Source organism: Micropterus dolomieu, linkage group LG20 (genome assembly GCF_021292245.1).
Source record: "Micropterus dolomieu isolate WLL.071019.BEF.003 ecotype Adirondacks linkage group LG20, ASM2129224v1, whole genome shotgun sequence".
Classification (NCBI taxonomy): Eukaryota; Metazoa; Chordata; class Actinopteri; order Centrarchiformes; family Centrarchidae; genus Micropterus; species Micropterus dolomieu.
In genome coordinates, this window is record NC_060169.1 from 10,104,331 (window position 1) to 10,118,668 (window position 14,338).

Sequence of the window (14,338 nt, forward strand, 5' to 3'; positions counted from 1 at the left end):
TGTAGTTCTGGGCTGATTTCTCACCTTTCTTAGGATCATTGAGACCCCACGAGGTGAGATCTTGCATGGAGCCCCAGTCCGAGGGAGATTGACAGTCACGTTTAGCTTCTTCCATTTTCTAATGATTGCTCCAACAGTGGACCTTTTTTCACCAAGCTGCTTGGCAATTTCCCCGTAGCCCTTTCCAGCCTTGCAGAGGTGTACAATTTTGTCTCTAGTGTCTTTGGACAGCTCTTTGGTCTTGGCCATGTTAGTAGTTGGATTCTTACTGATTGTATGGGGTGGACAGGTGTCTTTATGCAGCTAACGACCTCAAACAGGTGCATCTAATTTAGGATAATAAATGGAGTGGAGGTGGACATTTTGAAGGCAGACTAACAGGTCTTTGAGAGTCAGAATTCTAGCTGATAGACAGGTGTTCAAATACTTATTTGCAGCTGTATCATACAAATAAATAGTTAAAAAAAAATCATACATTGTGATTTCTGACAATTTCTGACAATTTCAGACCCCTCCATGATTTCTAAGTAGGAGAACTTGCAAAATAGCAGGGTGTTCAAATACTTATTTTCCTCACTGTATAACTGAAATCAGAAACTACAATCTTCAGTTTGACTTAAACTGACATAAACTAGCCCACTACCCTGCCACACAGTTTCCCCCTTCCAACAGACTGACTGAGACAGTGCTTATTAAAATGTTGTGGTGGCGTAATACTGGTGACAAGAGTCTAATAAAGTGTTGCAGTAATGTGTCATGAAACAATACTCACGTGAGCTCTTGGAGGGCTCGTTTAGAGTTCTGTAGATCTGGTAGGTAGTGAGAGAGTAATCCCTCTGTGAGTTTGTCAACCGCTTTCTTATCCACAAACACCTTCTCTACAGGGGCTGAGCTCTCCAGACACAGTGATTCCTGCAGAGCCAACTGGAGATCTGTCAAATATTTAAGAATAAAGCATGCATAGCATTGAGTATTATGTCACAAAAGTCACTTCCATAAATTAACCACTTATCTGGCTTTTTTTGGGTTCCAACGGCAGTTTTATCTCCACAAAGGCACAAGATTGCATTGTTTTAAGTGATCTACAGTAGGTCATGTCTCTGACATAAAAAAGGGCTGAAAATTGCACTAAAGATATTGTACAATGCTTGATTTATTTTTCACAAAATAAATGCAGTCATTGGTTGATGTTCCTGACCTTGTGCCAAAAATGATTCATGAACAACCTCATAACCTGCAATGTCACATAAAAATCAAAACATGTATACCTCTCTGTAATTTCATGGCTGTTCTACCTAAACAACCCCTATCTGTCTGTGACTGCTCTGACTGAGCCTATAACTTGTTTGTCTGTTATTCTGTTTTATGAGTGACTGTTTCTGTTATTTTGTTTCTCAGTATAAGCATTAACAGGGCACATGCTGTTTTTACTAATAAATGTGAGTTTACTCATCATGAGTTCTGCCTCAGCTTGCAAATGGTTGTGAAATATTATTCGTGGCTCTGGAGAAGCTTTTTAAAGTCTTCAGGATTGCACGGTTATCTTGACTTGGGCTTGGAGAATTACAATTGTTACAACCTGGGGGTGTGAAGTTTGAGGTGAAACCACTTTAAATGAGAGATGGTAGAGAGGAAAAACATTCCCATGTTTATGACAGTAGACAACTTATGCTAGTCATATGATTGCAGAGTTAGTTGTGTTATGGCAAAATAATTTTATGATGACAACACTATATACATTAAATGTGGTTTAATAATTAAAAAATATCCATAATCCATGTTTGTTTTTGTTTTTGTCACAAGTCAAATATATCAATGCTTTCAGAAAATACATCTCTGTCATAATCATGACTTGGATATTGACATAAATGCTATTTACTAGTCAGGAAATGGTAATTACGATAACTCTAATATGGCATGAACACCGCATAACCAAAGACTTGCATTATGGGATGGCATGCAGAATCAAGTGTTTTTGGAGCTTGGCTTATAATAAAGGGCAGGATATCTCCCTGCTTCTGCTGCTTTGATTTTAAGCTTGTTTTAATCTATCACCAACCACACCACTCTGTACAAAATGTTAAATAGATATATCAAATAAACTGCATGCATAACCTTTAACATTAAACATTATTTGGACCACCACAAGTTGACAGGCGCAAACCGGGGCTGCAGCTGAATTCAACTAATCTATACTGAAGTTCAGGCAACGTAGTCATATATTATGGCAGACTGGTGTAGACAGCAGAGATCAGGTGAGGCATCAGCGCACATACCTTCACTGTGTGGAAGTTCACTCTGGGACGATTGTCCTTCATCTTCCATCCCCTCTGCCTCCATGTGCAAAGCCTGAAAAGAGGCACCACTCAATCAGACAGATGGATCTTATAGTTCTATCACATGGAAATGACCAGTTCAACCTCTTTGTCATTACGTTAGCTTATCACAACACCAAGCATCTAAAACGTTGAGGAAGTGTTTAGCTAGCTGGCTGAGCTGCCTCATAATGTGTAACGTTACAGCACTGACACGTTAGCGACCAGACAGCCAGCAACATTTCACCTCAGCCAACGTCATCTTACCCGTCTGACTGTCTATTAAACAGTAACTGTGTGTGATGAGTTTAGTAATTCTGCTGACCAAGAGCAGAACAGAGACAGCAGCAAAAGACTTTGGATTTGTTGCAGCGTCTGAAGAAAACGTCATGTGACTCCTGCGTCATCATGGTCGTCATGTGACTGCGAACGAAACCGAACCTGCTGTTGTGACTTCCCGAGTGCGGAGGGAGTGTTATTATGACTCCGGTGTTTACACCAGTATTACCATGACGTTTTTTAATTAAAGGACGAACTACGTTTGTACTACCGAAAAGTACTTTAGGTAAGTCTGCCTCGTATTTTTAATAAAACTTCCACACTGTAAGGGTTGTCTGTCGCGAGCTGACAAGACAAGATAGCTAACCTTTACGAGCTAGCTTGTCGCTGGTTGTTTAAGAGGACTACTCAAAGTTTATCAGCTCATGTGAGAATGTGAGTGACTTAACGTGTCTTTAATATATCAAGTCACCGACTTGACAGTGACATAAATAGGTTGTACTGACGTGAAACGATGCTCTCTTGTGTTTCTGGTGTCCCTTTCTTTGTTGCTCTCCCCCAGGTGCTAAGGATGGAGTAGAAATGCGAGCTTGCATCCACCCCTGCCACAAACATGTGAATGGTTACCCCAGTCGACAGTAACCTAGCGACAGAGCTCACCTGGATATAACCTTACCTTTCCTCCGTAATTATTAAAGATGTCAGGGGGTAACTTCTTGAGCAAGGTGCGGTCCGCCTTCAGGAGGGAGAGGAGCGACTGGCACCTGAGCGACACGGCGCCCTTTGACTTCTCCGACGAGCTGGGGGAGGATGAGACTCCCAGATTCAACAAGCTCAAGGTCGTGGTCTCCGGAGAGATGTCCGACTACTCTGCCGGAGCTAGGTCCAACGGGGTGGCGGTGAACACCCTGGTGGTGGCGGATGATGATGATGACTCCTTGCTCGAATCATCCTCCAGCCTGGGCAGCCCGGGGTTAAATATGGACCCTTGTGACAACTGCACCAAGAAGAGGGAGAGTATCAAACACAAGAGGGTGATGAAGAGGCTTGTCATTGCAGCTTTGCTGTATTTCCTTTTCATGACCGGTGAAATTATAGGTAAGCATATGCGGAGTTAACCTCACACTACATGATTGTTGGGGTGGTGATGGCGCTGTGGGCAGACACATGCCTTTGGTGTAGCTTAGGGATACACTTAACCCCTAGCTGCTCTTCTGAAATATGTAGGATGTGATATGTTGTCATCAATGCAACTTTAGGACCAACCTGCCACAGAGAGGTGGAACCAGTGTAAGGCTTCTAAAATGTGTTCATTTACGTGTCAACTTAAATAAGTTGAGATGAATGAACGTCAGTGGCCCCCATAAAGGCTGGATTTACTCAAATTACAATAAAATATGTTCTCACGTAGCCCCCGGTGGTATGTTGATACGGCTGCAGGTCAGGGTTTCCAGCAGTGTTTAATAATTTTGGCCACTTTGCCTCAGTCAGTGATTATATATGTCCAGTCATCATTTCAACCTCTTGGGTAGGAGCTCTAAAAGCCTGTCTCCTAGATTACCGATTTATCTTTTAAGTGTTGTTATTATTTTGTTAATCTTTGGATCATACATCTTCTAGTTAAAAATGATTCTACCACAACAAAAACCATTGCACAAGCATAAAAAGAACCATGTTATATTCTGGCCGAATTGGAAACTATTAGGTGGACATGTGCTAGACATTTCCTCTTTTGCAGCACATAAGGGGCCTTTGTTTTCTTCAGTCACTGTTTTCTGATGAAGTGGTGACCGGAAGATGGCAAGTTTTTTCTGAGTGTGTGTGACGGTAAACTATTTTTAAATTAGATTTTATTCTCCTAAGTGCACAGTCAATGATATGTTATTTCACGTCACTGTTTTCAAAATTCAGTTATTAGTTACCAAGTGAATTATCCAAATAATAAAAAACTTACTATGTACTTGTGGCTCCCTCTGTCAGTTCACAGCATACCTGTAAATCCAACCAGGTACTTTGCTGTGAATGCCACACCCATCAAGTTTTGTATCTCAAAATCTGTGCGTGCACAAATAGCTTAAGTAGATCACAGCAAATGTTCACATTGTCTTTTACTTTCAGGTGGTTATGTGTCAAACAGCTTAGCCATTATGACTGACGCTGTGCACATGCTAACAGATGTGGTGGGCATTTTGTTTTCACTGCTGGCCCTCTGGCTCTCCACCAAGCCACCCACCAAGAGATTCACCTTCGGACTGCATCGCCTCGGTAAGTCTCAGGTTTCAGAAGCTTTCACGCTTCTTCCTCCCACCACCTCTTTCTCTCCGTTGCTTGTGTCTTGTGTGAGGCAAACAGATACAGGACATCAAACGGATGTGGTTTTGATGCAGATGAATCATGTTCAAAGTTGTAAGTGTGTGTTCAGGAGTGTTCAAGCCAGATCAGATTCAAGTTAAGATATTTTAGATTGAGTTATAAGTGGTGATGCAAATTATTGAAACCTCTGCAAATAACTGATACATTTACACCCTGTGGCCTCTTCAGCTGTTGCCAATACAAATATGTGTAACTGTGGTGTTTGGTATTTAACCTGTATTTGCACAGAGCAAGTTGGCTAACAGTTACAATGAATGAATGACCCTCTCAGTATTTAACCCATTTAGAGTGGAAATATAATTAGAAAGTTATTTTTATTTACATCTCTGGATTTTTTAACCTTTATTAAACCGGCGACCTCCTGGTCACAAGCTCGCTTCTCTAACCTTTGGGCCACCACTGCTCATCTTGAGAGTAGTATAAATTTTGTTTCATCAAGGACTAAATTGAGATTAATAAGGGCATCTTTCATTGTATTGAAGTGGAATCATTTCTCAGTGGATTACTGCCAACACAGTGTAAAACAGTATTGTCCACTTAAATTGTATTTGACAGTCTCACATGGAAGATACTTATCATTTATATAAATGGAGGACAGGACAGGATCCAAACCGGGTCCCTGTAGGAGCCATAAATGCAAAATACTATATACTTGACCAGAAACAGACTGAGATGTGTTATTGCTATTGCTTGCGGCTAAACAAGTGATTGAACAGATTTGTTCCTGCAAATTTTTTCCTACACCAGTAGATATTTGTAAGTAGTTTTTCCATCTGTTAAGCTAAGCTTCCTAGGTATTTAGACACATTCTTCCTGTCTTAGATCTACTTGTTGAAATCAGGTTTTTCTCATAGCTTTTATTTTTGTTGCGAATATGAGTTGTATATACAACTAATTGTGATTTCATGTCCTAGAGGTGGTATCGGCAGTCTTCAGTGTGGTGCTCATTTACATTCTGACGGGTATACTGCTCTATGAGGCGGTTCAGAGGACGATACACCAAGACTTCGACATAGATGGAGATGTCATGCTCATCACTGCAGCTGTGGGGGTTGCCGTCAACCTCATGTAAGGGAAACACTTGCATGTAAATGTCTGTTTAGAGAGAACTGTGAGGCTTTTACTAAATACATTCAGTGTAGCTGTTGAAATGATATTGTGAGCCAGGTTCAGGTGTGAAGAAGTTTCGGAGACTGATGAAGACTTAACATAGCATAGTTTATTGAGCCCGGCCGAGGAGATACAGTGCCAGCATACAACATGTGAACACGTCAAATGCCAACACCAAATCTGAAGGATAACATCTTGTGGTTCCTTATACGTTTCAGTCTTCCCCCTAGTGCCTGTAGGTTTCTCTATTAGGTCACCTTTCACCTAGAACAACTATCTATCTGATGTTTAGATTCCAATGCTTTGTCATATTGGAATCTCTCACTATCCATAAGTTGTACTCTAGTCTGTGGAGCCAGTGAGTTCTTGTAAACATTCTTGTAAGACTCAACCTTGTAAGATTCCCAGAGAACACTGATATCTGCTAGCCTGACGCCTGAGCTGCTGTCTCTTAACTAATCAGTCTATTGTTGTCTTCCGGACAAGTACATGTGAGAAATACCTATATAAGCTATAATGTCAAACACCTATGGGATCAGTTAAATTTCTCTAAGCTAGACCTGTCTTACCTTTCCCTGTTACATCAAGAAACACCTAAGAAATATTCTCAACAGTAGCGGTGAATGCATGCATGTGAGTGTAGAGTGTCAGCAAAAATTGAACAATTCCGTCCAAAGAACTGTATAAAATGCACTTCATAGCATGACATTGCTGATCTTCAGTATGTAATGTTTGAGTCAGTGGGTGAAGAAATGAAGAATCACTGACTGTGTTTTCTAACTCAGTTAAATCATGATGTGAATTGGACAAAATACATGTAAGGTTGATGCCTAAACTAAATCCCTCTTTTTGTTTTCTTTTGTTTTCAGAATGGGTTTCTTGTTAAACCAAGGTGGTCACCTCCACTCTCACGGCCACGGTCACTCTCACGGCCACTCTCATGGCTCTGCAGCCGGGGCAGGTCAGCAGCAGAGACAGCACGGCAGCCTGGCTGTAAGAGCTGCCTTCATCCACGCTTTGGGAGACCTACTCCAGAGTGTCGGGGTGCTCATTGCTGCCTACGTTGTCCGCTTCAAGGTACCCTGCCTAAAGAATTGTTAGCTGTGAATGTTAACATGTCACATGGTTTACTTTTAATGTTGATTCCTAGAACCATTGTTTAGGCAACGTTAAATCTTTGAGGTGATGTAATTTAACATTTCTTTAAGTAGACTTGCTAGATTTCTTTTCTGTAAATATGGAGAAGATTATTTGCAGCTGCATCGTGCATTGAAGAGATATTGGTACCTAACAAAATAATAATTAAACTGGTCAATTAGAGTGGTTGATTGAAAATTATCTCAAAAATCATCCCTCAAGTGTTGACTCGGTCTCTGTTGTCCATGTCTGACTCTGTCAAACGCTAACTTCTCTTACCGTTTAAACACATTAACAAAAAATACAGACAGTTCTTTCCACAAATTCTACCAAACACATGTGAACCTTTCCAACAATATCTTGTTGAACTAGTGACTTTGTACCATGCAGTCATTCACTTTCCAATTATGTATTTCTGTGTAATTGTTGGCTCCTAGTTTTAAATTCAACTTTAGATTTGAGATGAACCACCAGGATGGCTGAACATGATTTTAGTTGATCTGATGTAACACTGACTTCACAGCCGGAGTTTAAGTTGGCAGACCCCATCTGTACCTACATCTTCTCTGTTCTGGTTCTCTTCACCACATTCCGCATCATACGAGACACAGTATTTATTTTGCTGGAGGGTAAGTCTTTTTTCTTGGTCCCAGACATCTGTCGGATTATGCTGCATTTATTATTTAGAGTGATTAAGTGCACTGTGGTAGTGGTTTTTTTTTATCCTGCTGTGTCAGGTGTTCCCAGGCATCTGGACACTCTGCGAATCAAAGAGGACCTTCTGAAGCTGGAGGATGTCCAATCAGTTGATGAACTGAATGTCTGGGCGTTGACGGCTGACAAGACTGCAGCACTAGTGCATCTCCAGCTCAGTGAGTAGCTACACAAACAGTACACTTAATAAGAGGGAGAGTTAAATGAATCAAGAAGTATATTTCGAAACATAGAAATATTGTATGAATTTGTAGCATGTCTAAAACTTAGCTATGAATTGTAATAAATTTATGCAAATTAATACCCAATTATGAATTTTAATATCCAGAAAATATCAATCCATAAAAGCTCTCGTAAAAAAGGGCACCACCGGAGTTATTATCCTAGAGTCTCCGGACCTCTAGGTAGCTTTTAATAATTATACAATTACTACTAGTGATCAGTTAGTTAATAATCGCTAAATTATCTTAAATCAATCAGTCAGTCTCATATCTAAAGGGTCAATTCTCTTGGCAGGGACGTGGAAATAGTCAACGCACACAGTTCCTTGATTACAGTGAATTTATTAACTAAAGCCATATAAAAGGGTGGCTAAATACATCAGGGCAACAAACAATGGCTGAATAATGAGAATGGAGGTTCGATTGTGGGAAGCATTTGACTCATATGGCAACTAACGAATGCAATTAGATGATAACTCGGTTAAATTTGTCTAGGGGTATAAATATTCCATATGCTGGACTAAAGAAAAATGGATTAGCAACTATTGGACGTCACTGATCACAGAATGTAGGGTTTTGGTCTTACTGCTTGCGTTTCTTCCCGCCGGGTTGATGGTAAACGGCCTCACACAGAGTCCGTGCGTTCTCGGTTAGGACAACTTAAAGCTCTCGGGCCATTTGCTTTCTCTGCCAGGGAATTTCTCCGGGGGTCCGTCTCTGGAAGGCTTATGGAAGAAACTTGCAGTGGGGCCTTCTTGACCCTGTCTCGGGTCAGGTTTAAGTCGTCCTTTGTGGTTGCTGGCGGGCCACGTGGTCGTCCGACCTCCGTGGGCTTAGCTCGACGAAAAAGCTTAAAAGGGGAACTTGGTCGTTCCTGAATTAGACCAGTGTAACTTAACGGACTGATAACTTTAACAAAACCAAAAGAAAGAAAGAAAATAAAACAAATAAGGTTGCTGGGACTGAGGTAAAAATCGATGTCGTGGCACTTCGCGTGTGTAGCTTCAAGCGAAACAAAGACTTGTTGTGCTGGTCTAACTCTTAGGGCGTTGCCGGGAGAGGCACGCCGGACGCGTCCAGAGAGCAGAGCGGAAGACCAGAGCACGAGGAGAAGAGTCGCTCTTTTGTTGTCTGGGGCGTGGTTCCCCAGGGGGCGTTTCCGGTTTCCCGAGGGACTGCCTTTCTAAACTTTTAATGTCTATAAAAGAAAAGAAAATCTATTTGCGCGTATTGTAATCAAATATTTCCCACAATCAAACCTCAGTGGTCAAACAGTTGTACCGTTCTAAGTTAAGCATTTGGTAACAATTATTGGTCGTGATGAATGAGTGACATTTATACATAAAGGGCATTTCCTACGATGGTATGTAATACTTATTTCGTCCACTTGGGGGAGCTCAGGTTACATGAGGAAAGCTTAGATTAATCCAAAACAATCTTTACTTAGGAACTGGGGAATTTAAGTTATTCAGCCTTAAATTCAAGCTGGCGATTAAGAGTATAGTATGACATTTCTTTATCATCATTTCTAAAGGAATTGTGTGAGAAAGTATTGTGAACAAGCATTGGTTACGCATAAAATGAAAGAGTGTCCTTAATCTTGCTGAAAATAAAAACACTGCAAAAGTAACTTATTTAGATTCTTTTCAGCACTAATATCAACAACAGATAGCAACAACATGGTAACATAACTACTCAAATAGAGGCAAATGTAATCAAGTAACTAAAAGATTTAATTAAACAGTTAATGCTTTGGGTCTTTGGAGACTGCAGTCTTTGTTTAAAGTTAGGCTGTCCTGGATTATGTCACACTTGGGCGTAAAAGGGGGTATCCCTTTGATGGGGTAATGAAACACAGAGCAAGGAAAGTTGCCACGGTTACGTGTGTGTGTGTGGGGGGGGGGGCAGTTTAGGATTTCCTGCCCCCCTCCAAGGAGAGTTCCAATAGGCTGTTCAGGGAAATGCTAATCGCTGGTTAATGTCCCTTTTGTCAGTTTAACAGTCAGGCACTGCGTTATCAGCTTCGGAATCAAAAGGTGCCAGTTTTACGATCAACTGCTCAGGAATAGCACTTAGAGAAAGTGACCTCCACCCCCATTCTGTTGGGGTCTCTTCAGCAGTCTGTTGAAAGTTGATCTTTAACCCCCCTGCTCTCAGGGAGAGGGGAATAATTTTGAGTAGTTCAAATTTATTTAATATAAATGCACAAATCCACACTGTTGTCCACTACAAATTATAGTCAACTGTGGAAATTATTATTCAGACAGAATAGTGATAGTTGCCCACATTTACATTTACTTTCTTTCTAATTTTCTTTATTTTTTACAAAAGATTTAATACTGGAATGTTGATTAGCTAAACAATTAATTGTTTAAGTTGAAGTAAATTGCATATTTACTGAACATTTAATGCAGAAATGTCATTTAAATAAATATTCAACCAAGTAAAGACTTACTTGCCCATAGCATTGGCAGTGATTACAGCTTGAGTGTTGTTGGATATGTTTCTGTCAGCTTGGTGTATCTGGATTTTGGCTTGTCACTTGTTTAAGATTTTCTCAAACTCAGTCAAGTTAGATAAAGACTTTCCAAGGACATCTCTCTGTGACAGGAACACATCAGTGTTCTGGCTGAGCCGCTTTTGGCTTTAGCACTTTGATTTAGATAGTTTCCAGTGTTAATTTGGCAGTGAGTTAAATGTCAGTGACCTGTCGGAGCAGAAATGTTTGTCTAAGGTCTGTATCCCTCTGTTGCAAGGTCTGCTCTGGAATTTGTTTGTATTTGGCTTCATCTTTGTTTTAGTGATGCTGCCACCATCAGGCTTCATGGTAGGGATGAGACTTGTTTCTGCCAAATGTAGCATTCTGCAGAATGGCTCAAGGCTTCAGTTTTCATTCTCCCAAGAAACTAGAATGCCAGTTCTTCCCTTAGCTCTATCCTTGAACCCATCCATGTTCATGTGAAAACACACTATATTTGTAACTGTATGTGTAGATTAGTGAAAAAGGTCAAGACCTGAAGACACTGTAAAAGAAATAGTGTAGCACATGTTGGCATTTGCTATTTAATTCTGAGCCTTTTACAAATATTGGTTACAGCTAACTCATTCATGTTTAGCAGGCTCCTGATTCTTCACAAGGGGAGCGGTTTGGTGTCTGCACATGCAACTTCTGTCACCTAAAGAAAACAAAAGTAATAGCAGCAGCAGTAATTTAGACCTGCAGATGTAGACATGTCAATCTAATCTGCTGATGTGGCTTCTTTGTCTGATTAGTGCAGAGTTACAAAAAGCACACGTTATTGTGAATCGACCTTTTTCCCCGCAGATATTGACTTGTCATAGCAGAAAAGTGTAACTGATGACATTAACAATGGCTGGATGGAGGGAAACTGTCTCCCCTAAATGGAATGCAGTCATTATTAATTTGATTAATTGTACCTGGATTTTCAAAATGTCTGCTGTGAAAAAGGTCAATTGGGAAACACTGCTAGTTGTTTCATTTATATTCAAATCCAATTCTCTTTGTTCACAGCGCCCTCTAGTGCTAACAACTGGGAGGATGTCCAGGCTAAGGCCCGCCACCTGCTGCTTCATACCTACGGTCTCACCAGGTGCACAGTGCAGATCCAGACACACAGGCAGACGCCGGTACGCAGTTGTGCACACTGCCAGCAGCCCAGCGCTTAAAGAGAGACTCATGCTTACACTGACTTCCACAGTGCATTTTATGGAGCCAGACAGCAGAGAACACAGTACGCAGAGGGCCTAGATGTTGCAACTCTCACAGCTCAGTGGCACAGCAGGAGCCACAATTGTAAGTGGAAAAAGACTGGTGCCAAAGGATTGTTTGTGGAACAACAACAGGTGCACATTTCTAATTGAAGGATCACAACAGCCTCAAGGGTTCTTACGTTTGAAAAGCTTTCATAGTGGAGTTTGAATGCTTAAAGTCTCGGCTGAGAAGAATGAAAAAATTGCTCTTTATTCACCATTAAAGCCTATTCCAACAGGTAACTGTTTTTATTTCACTGTTTGATTTATCACAACTGATGTTTTATCAGATGTAATTTTTTCTTTTTGTTACTAGGTGTGAGGACTGTTTATCTAGATTTTTTTTATCATTTTATCATCAAGTCCGCAAACGAAAAGTTACCTCATGTCATTTGATAGTAACTGTGGTCACAGTTCATATAAGCTGTCCTCACCACTGGCAAAAAAAACTATATCATTGTGTCCCTTTAGTAGACATTGCATCTCATCAAATGCACTTAATCATTAATATTCTTCAGCCAAAGTCTTTTGTAAGGCCAGTTTTAAAAAAACAAACAACCGTAGATATTCTTACAGCAGTCTATATTGGCTGTACTGACCAACACTTAGTACACCAACACTTTTAACACTGATATTTTACTCTAGCATGTCTCTTAATTAACTGTAGCGAGCAGGAAACTGACAATCCAAGTGTGACTGAAAATTAAATGCTACAGTGGTTCGCCCGACCAGTATTGTTTATGTTTTACACTCTTTACTCTGCTTTTTTCATATCATTGACTGACAGTATAATAATGCTGACAGGTTTGGGAAATCTTCTGTATTGGAGAGGTTTTCAGGGAGGGAGGTGTGAGTTAAAATGTGCCAATAATGATGGTGTTTATAGTGTTTTAGTGTTGAGAAGCCGTGGTGGGTTTATGGTAAAGCTTTCCACGTCTGATGTACATCATCAAGGGAAATCAGGAACTGGATCACTGTTTTTGTTTATAATAAAGTATTTAATCATTTGTGTCTCTGGGTATCTTGTTTTTATGGACAATTTCATGTTAGGAAACTATTCTGTAGTATCTGCTTTTAGTCAAATCTGAATAGTTAATTTCCATTGAATCACTGATGATGTTTGACCTCATCCGCATCCACATGTTATCCATTTGTGAATTAAAAAAATAACAACTAATGAAATGAAACAGAATTTGAGACATTAGCATTAGTGTGCAGGATGCGTTGCTTTTCAACACTAGGTGGTATACTTCCACAGTAGCTGAGAAATTAGTTTCATGACTAGGTACTTTAGTTAAGATAACAGGCATCATTTGGATTACACTTCTCTATTTGCCTATTTCACCCCTTAAATGATGGTGCACACATAGGCTGAACAGTAGCATAAAACACACATATGGAATAATGAAAGTGGTGGTGAATACAGCCTTCCTTATGGAGAAAAATGTTTTGTACAGTATGTACATGGATGAAAATTGGTAAACTGATAGTTTAATGCTGAAGAGTCTTAATAATTGTCTAGTGTTAAATGGTAGAAAATAATAAGGCCGAATATACTTATGTAATGGAGCAAAATGTTTTCACCACATAATTGAAACATTTAAACATCAACTACTTTCATACAAAACAACCCATCTCCAGGGTTTATGATTAACAACCTGAGTAAACTGGGAGTGTCTCAGTTTCCCGGCAACCGCTGCATTAACATAAAGCCACTGAAGCAGGCAGTTCCCATGTTTGCATTACTAAAAGCAACTACCTGACTGCCCTGCCTTACTTTACAGTACCATAAACTGCAGTAATTAGCCCTCTTAGTCACTAATGCCAGGACGAGTTACAGTAGACTACTTTAAAGAAGCAAGTCACTAGTGTTTAAAAACACTGAAGTGTATCACTGATATCACATGGGGAATTCCATCTCTCACTGTGTGAGCGCTGAGCAAGAGCAATACCTGCTTCTCTTGCTGGTCTGTGGTGTCATGAAGTCTGTGACTCAGTCACGTACACAAATTCCAACAGCACACACTATATCCTTCCTCTTCTGCCATTGTTTCCTTAAATAAACTTTCAGTTGCACATAGCTTGGTGAGATGAAATTAAGTTCTGATGCACCTCTCCGGCCTTCAATTATATTTGACTATACAAGAGCACTGATAATGCCCTTCAGCCATAGTGAGTCAGTCCTTGTTGACACAGTACCTCCTGTTTACGTTCTCTAAAGCTATAAAATGTGATAGGGAAGCAAACGTCTGAGAAAAACAAATTGGCAGGGAACAGCAACAACAGCAACAAGGAAGGACATGTTTGAAGTGGGAAATACCCTTGCTGCAGTCAACATGCATGTAAGTGAGACAAAATAAGAAAACGGTTTAATGATGAAATAGCAACTCAGACAGATCAGGAAACAATACCAGTGTG

At 40.3% G+C, this 14,338-nt stretch overlaps 2 protein-coding genes across 5 annotated transcripts in view; one reads left to right on the forward strand and one right to left on the reverse strand.

Moving 5' to 3' along the window:
* The window catches only part of bloc1s6 (biogenesis of lysosomal organelles complex-1, subunit 6, pallidin), a 7,035-nt gene extending 3,538 nt beyond the window's left edge, over positions 1–3,497 (reverse strand). The window contains exons 1-3 of one of the 4 annotated variants that reach the window (XM_046032346.1): positions 3,271–3,497; positions 2,277–2,349; positions 773–932 (exon numbers count right to left, since the gene is read on the reverse strand). In XM_046032346.1, coding sequence (XP_045888302.1) covers positions 773–932; positions 2,277–2,340 — 224 coding nt within the window. In that variant the 5' untranslated portion in view covers positions 2,341–2,349; positions 3,271–3,497. Of the gene's footprint in view, positions 1–772; positions 933–2,276; positions 2,350–2,582; positions 2,742–3,100; positions 3,206–3,270 lie in introns of those variants that run through there. The other 3 variants (XM_046032343.1, XM_046032345.1, XM_046032344.1) reach the window with 3 other exon arrangements.
* On the forward strand, positions 2,720–12,931 carry slc30a4 (solute carrier family 30 member 4). Its single transcript, XM_046032341.1, has 8 exons — positions 2,720–2,880; positions 3,157–3,692; positions 4,713–4,859; positions 5,882–6,035; positions 6,947–7,154; positions 7,738–7,843; positions 7,952–8,086; positions 11,682–12,931. Exons 2-8 carry the CDS (start codon positions 3,293–3,295, stop codon positions 11,834–11,836), a joined length of 1,305 nt encoding a protein of 434 aa, XP_045888297.1. The 5' UTR covers positions 2,720–2,880; positions 3,157–3,292; the 3' UTR covers positions 11,837–12,931.
* Positions 12,932–14,338: the final 1,407 nt, after the last annotated feature.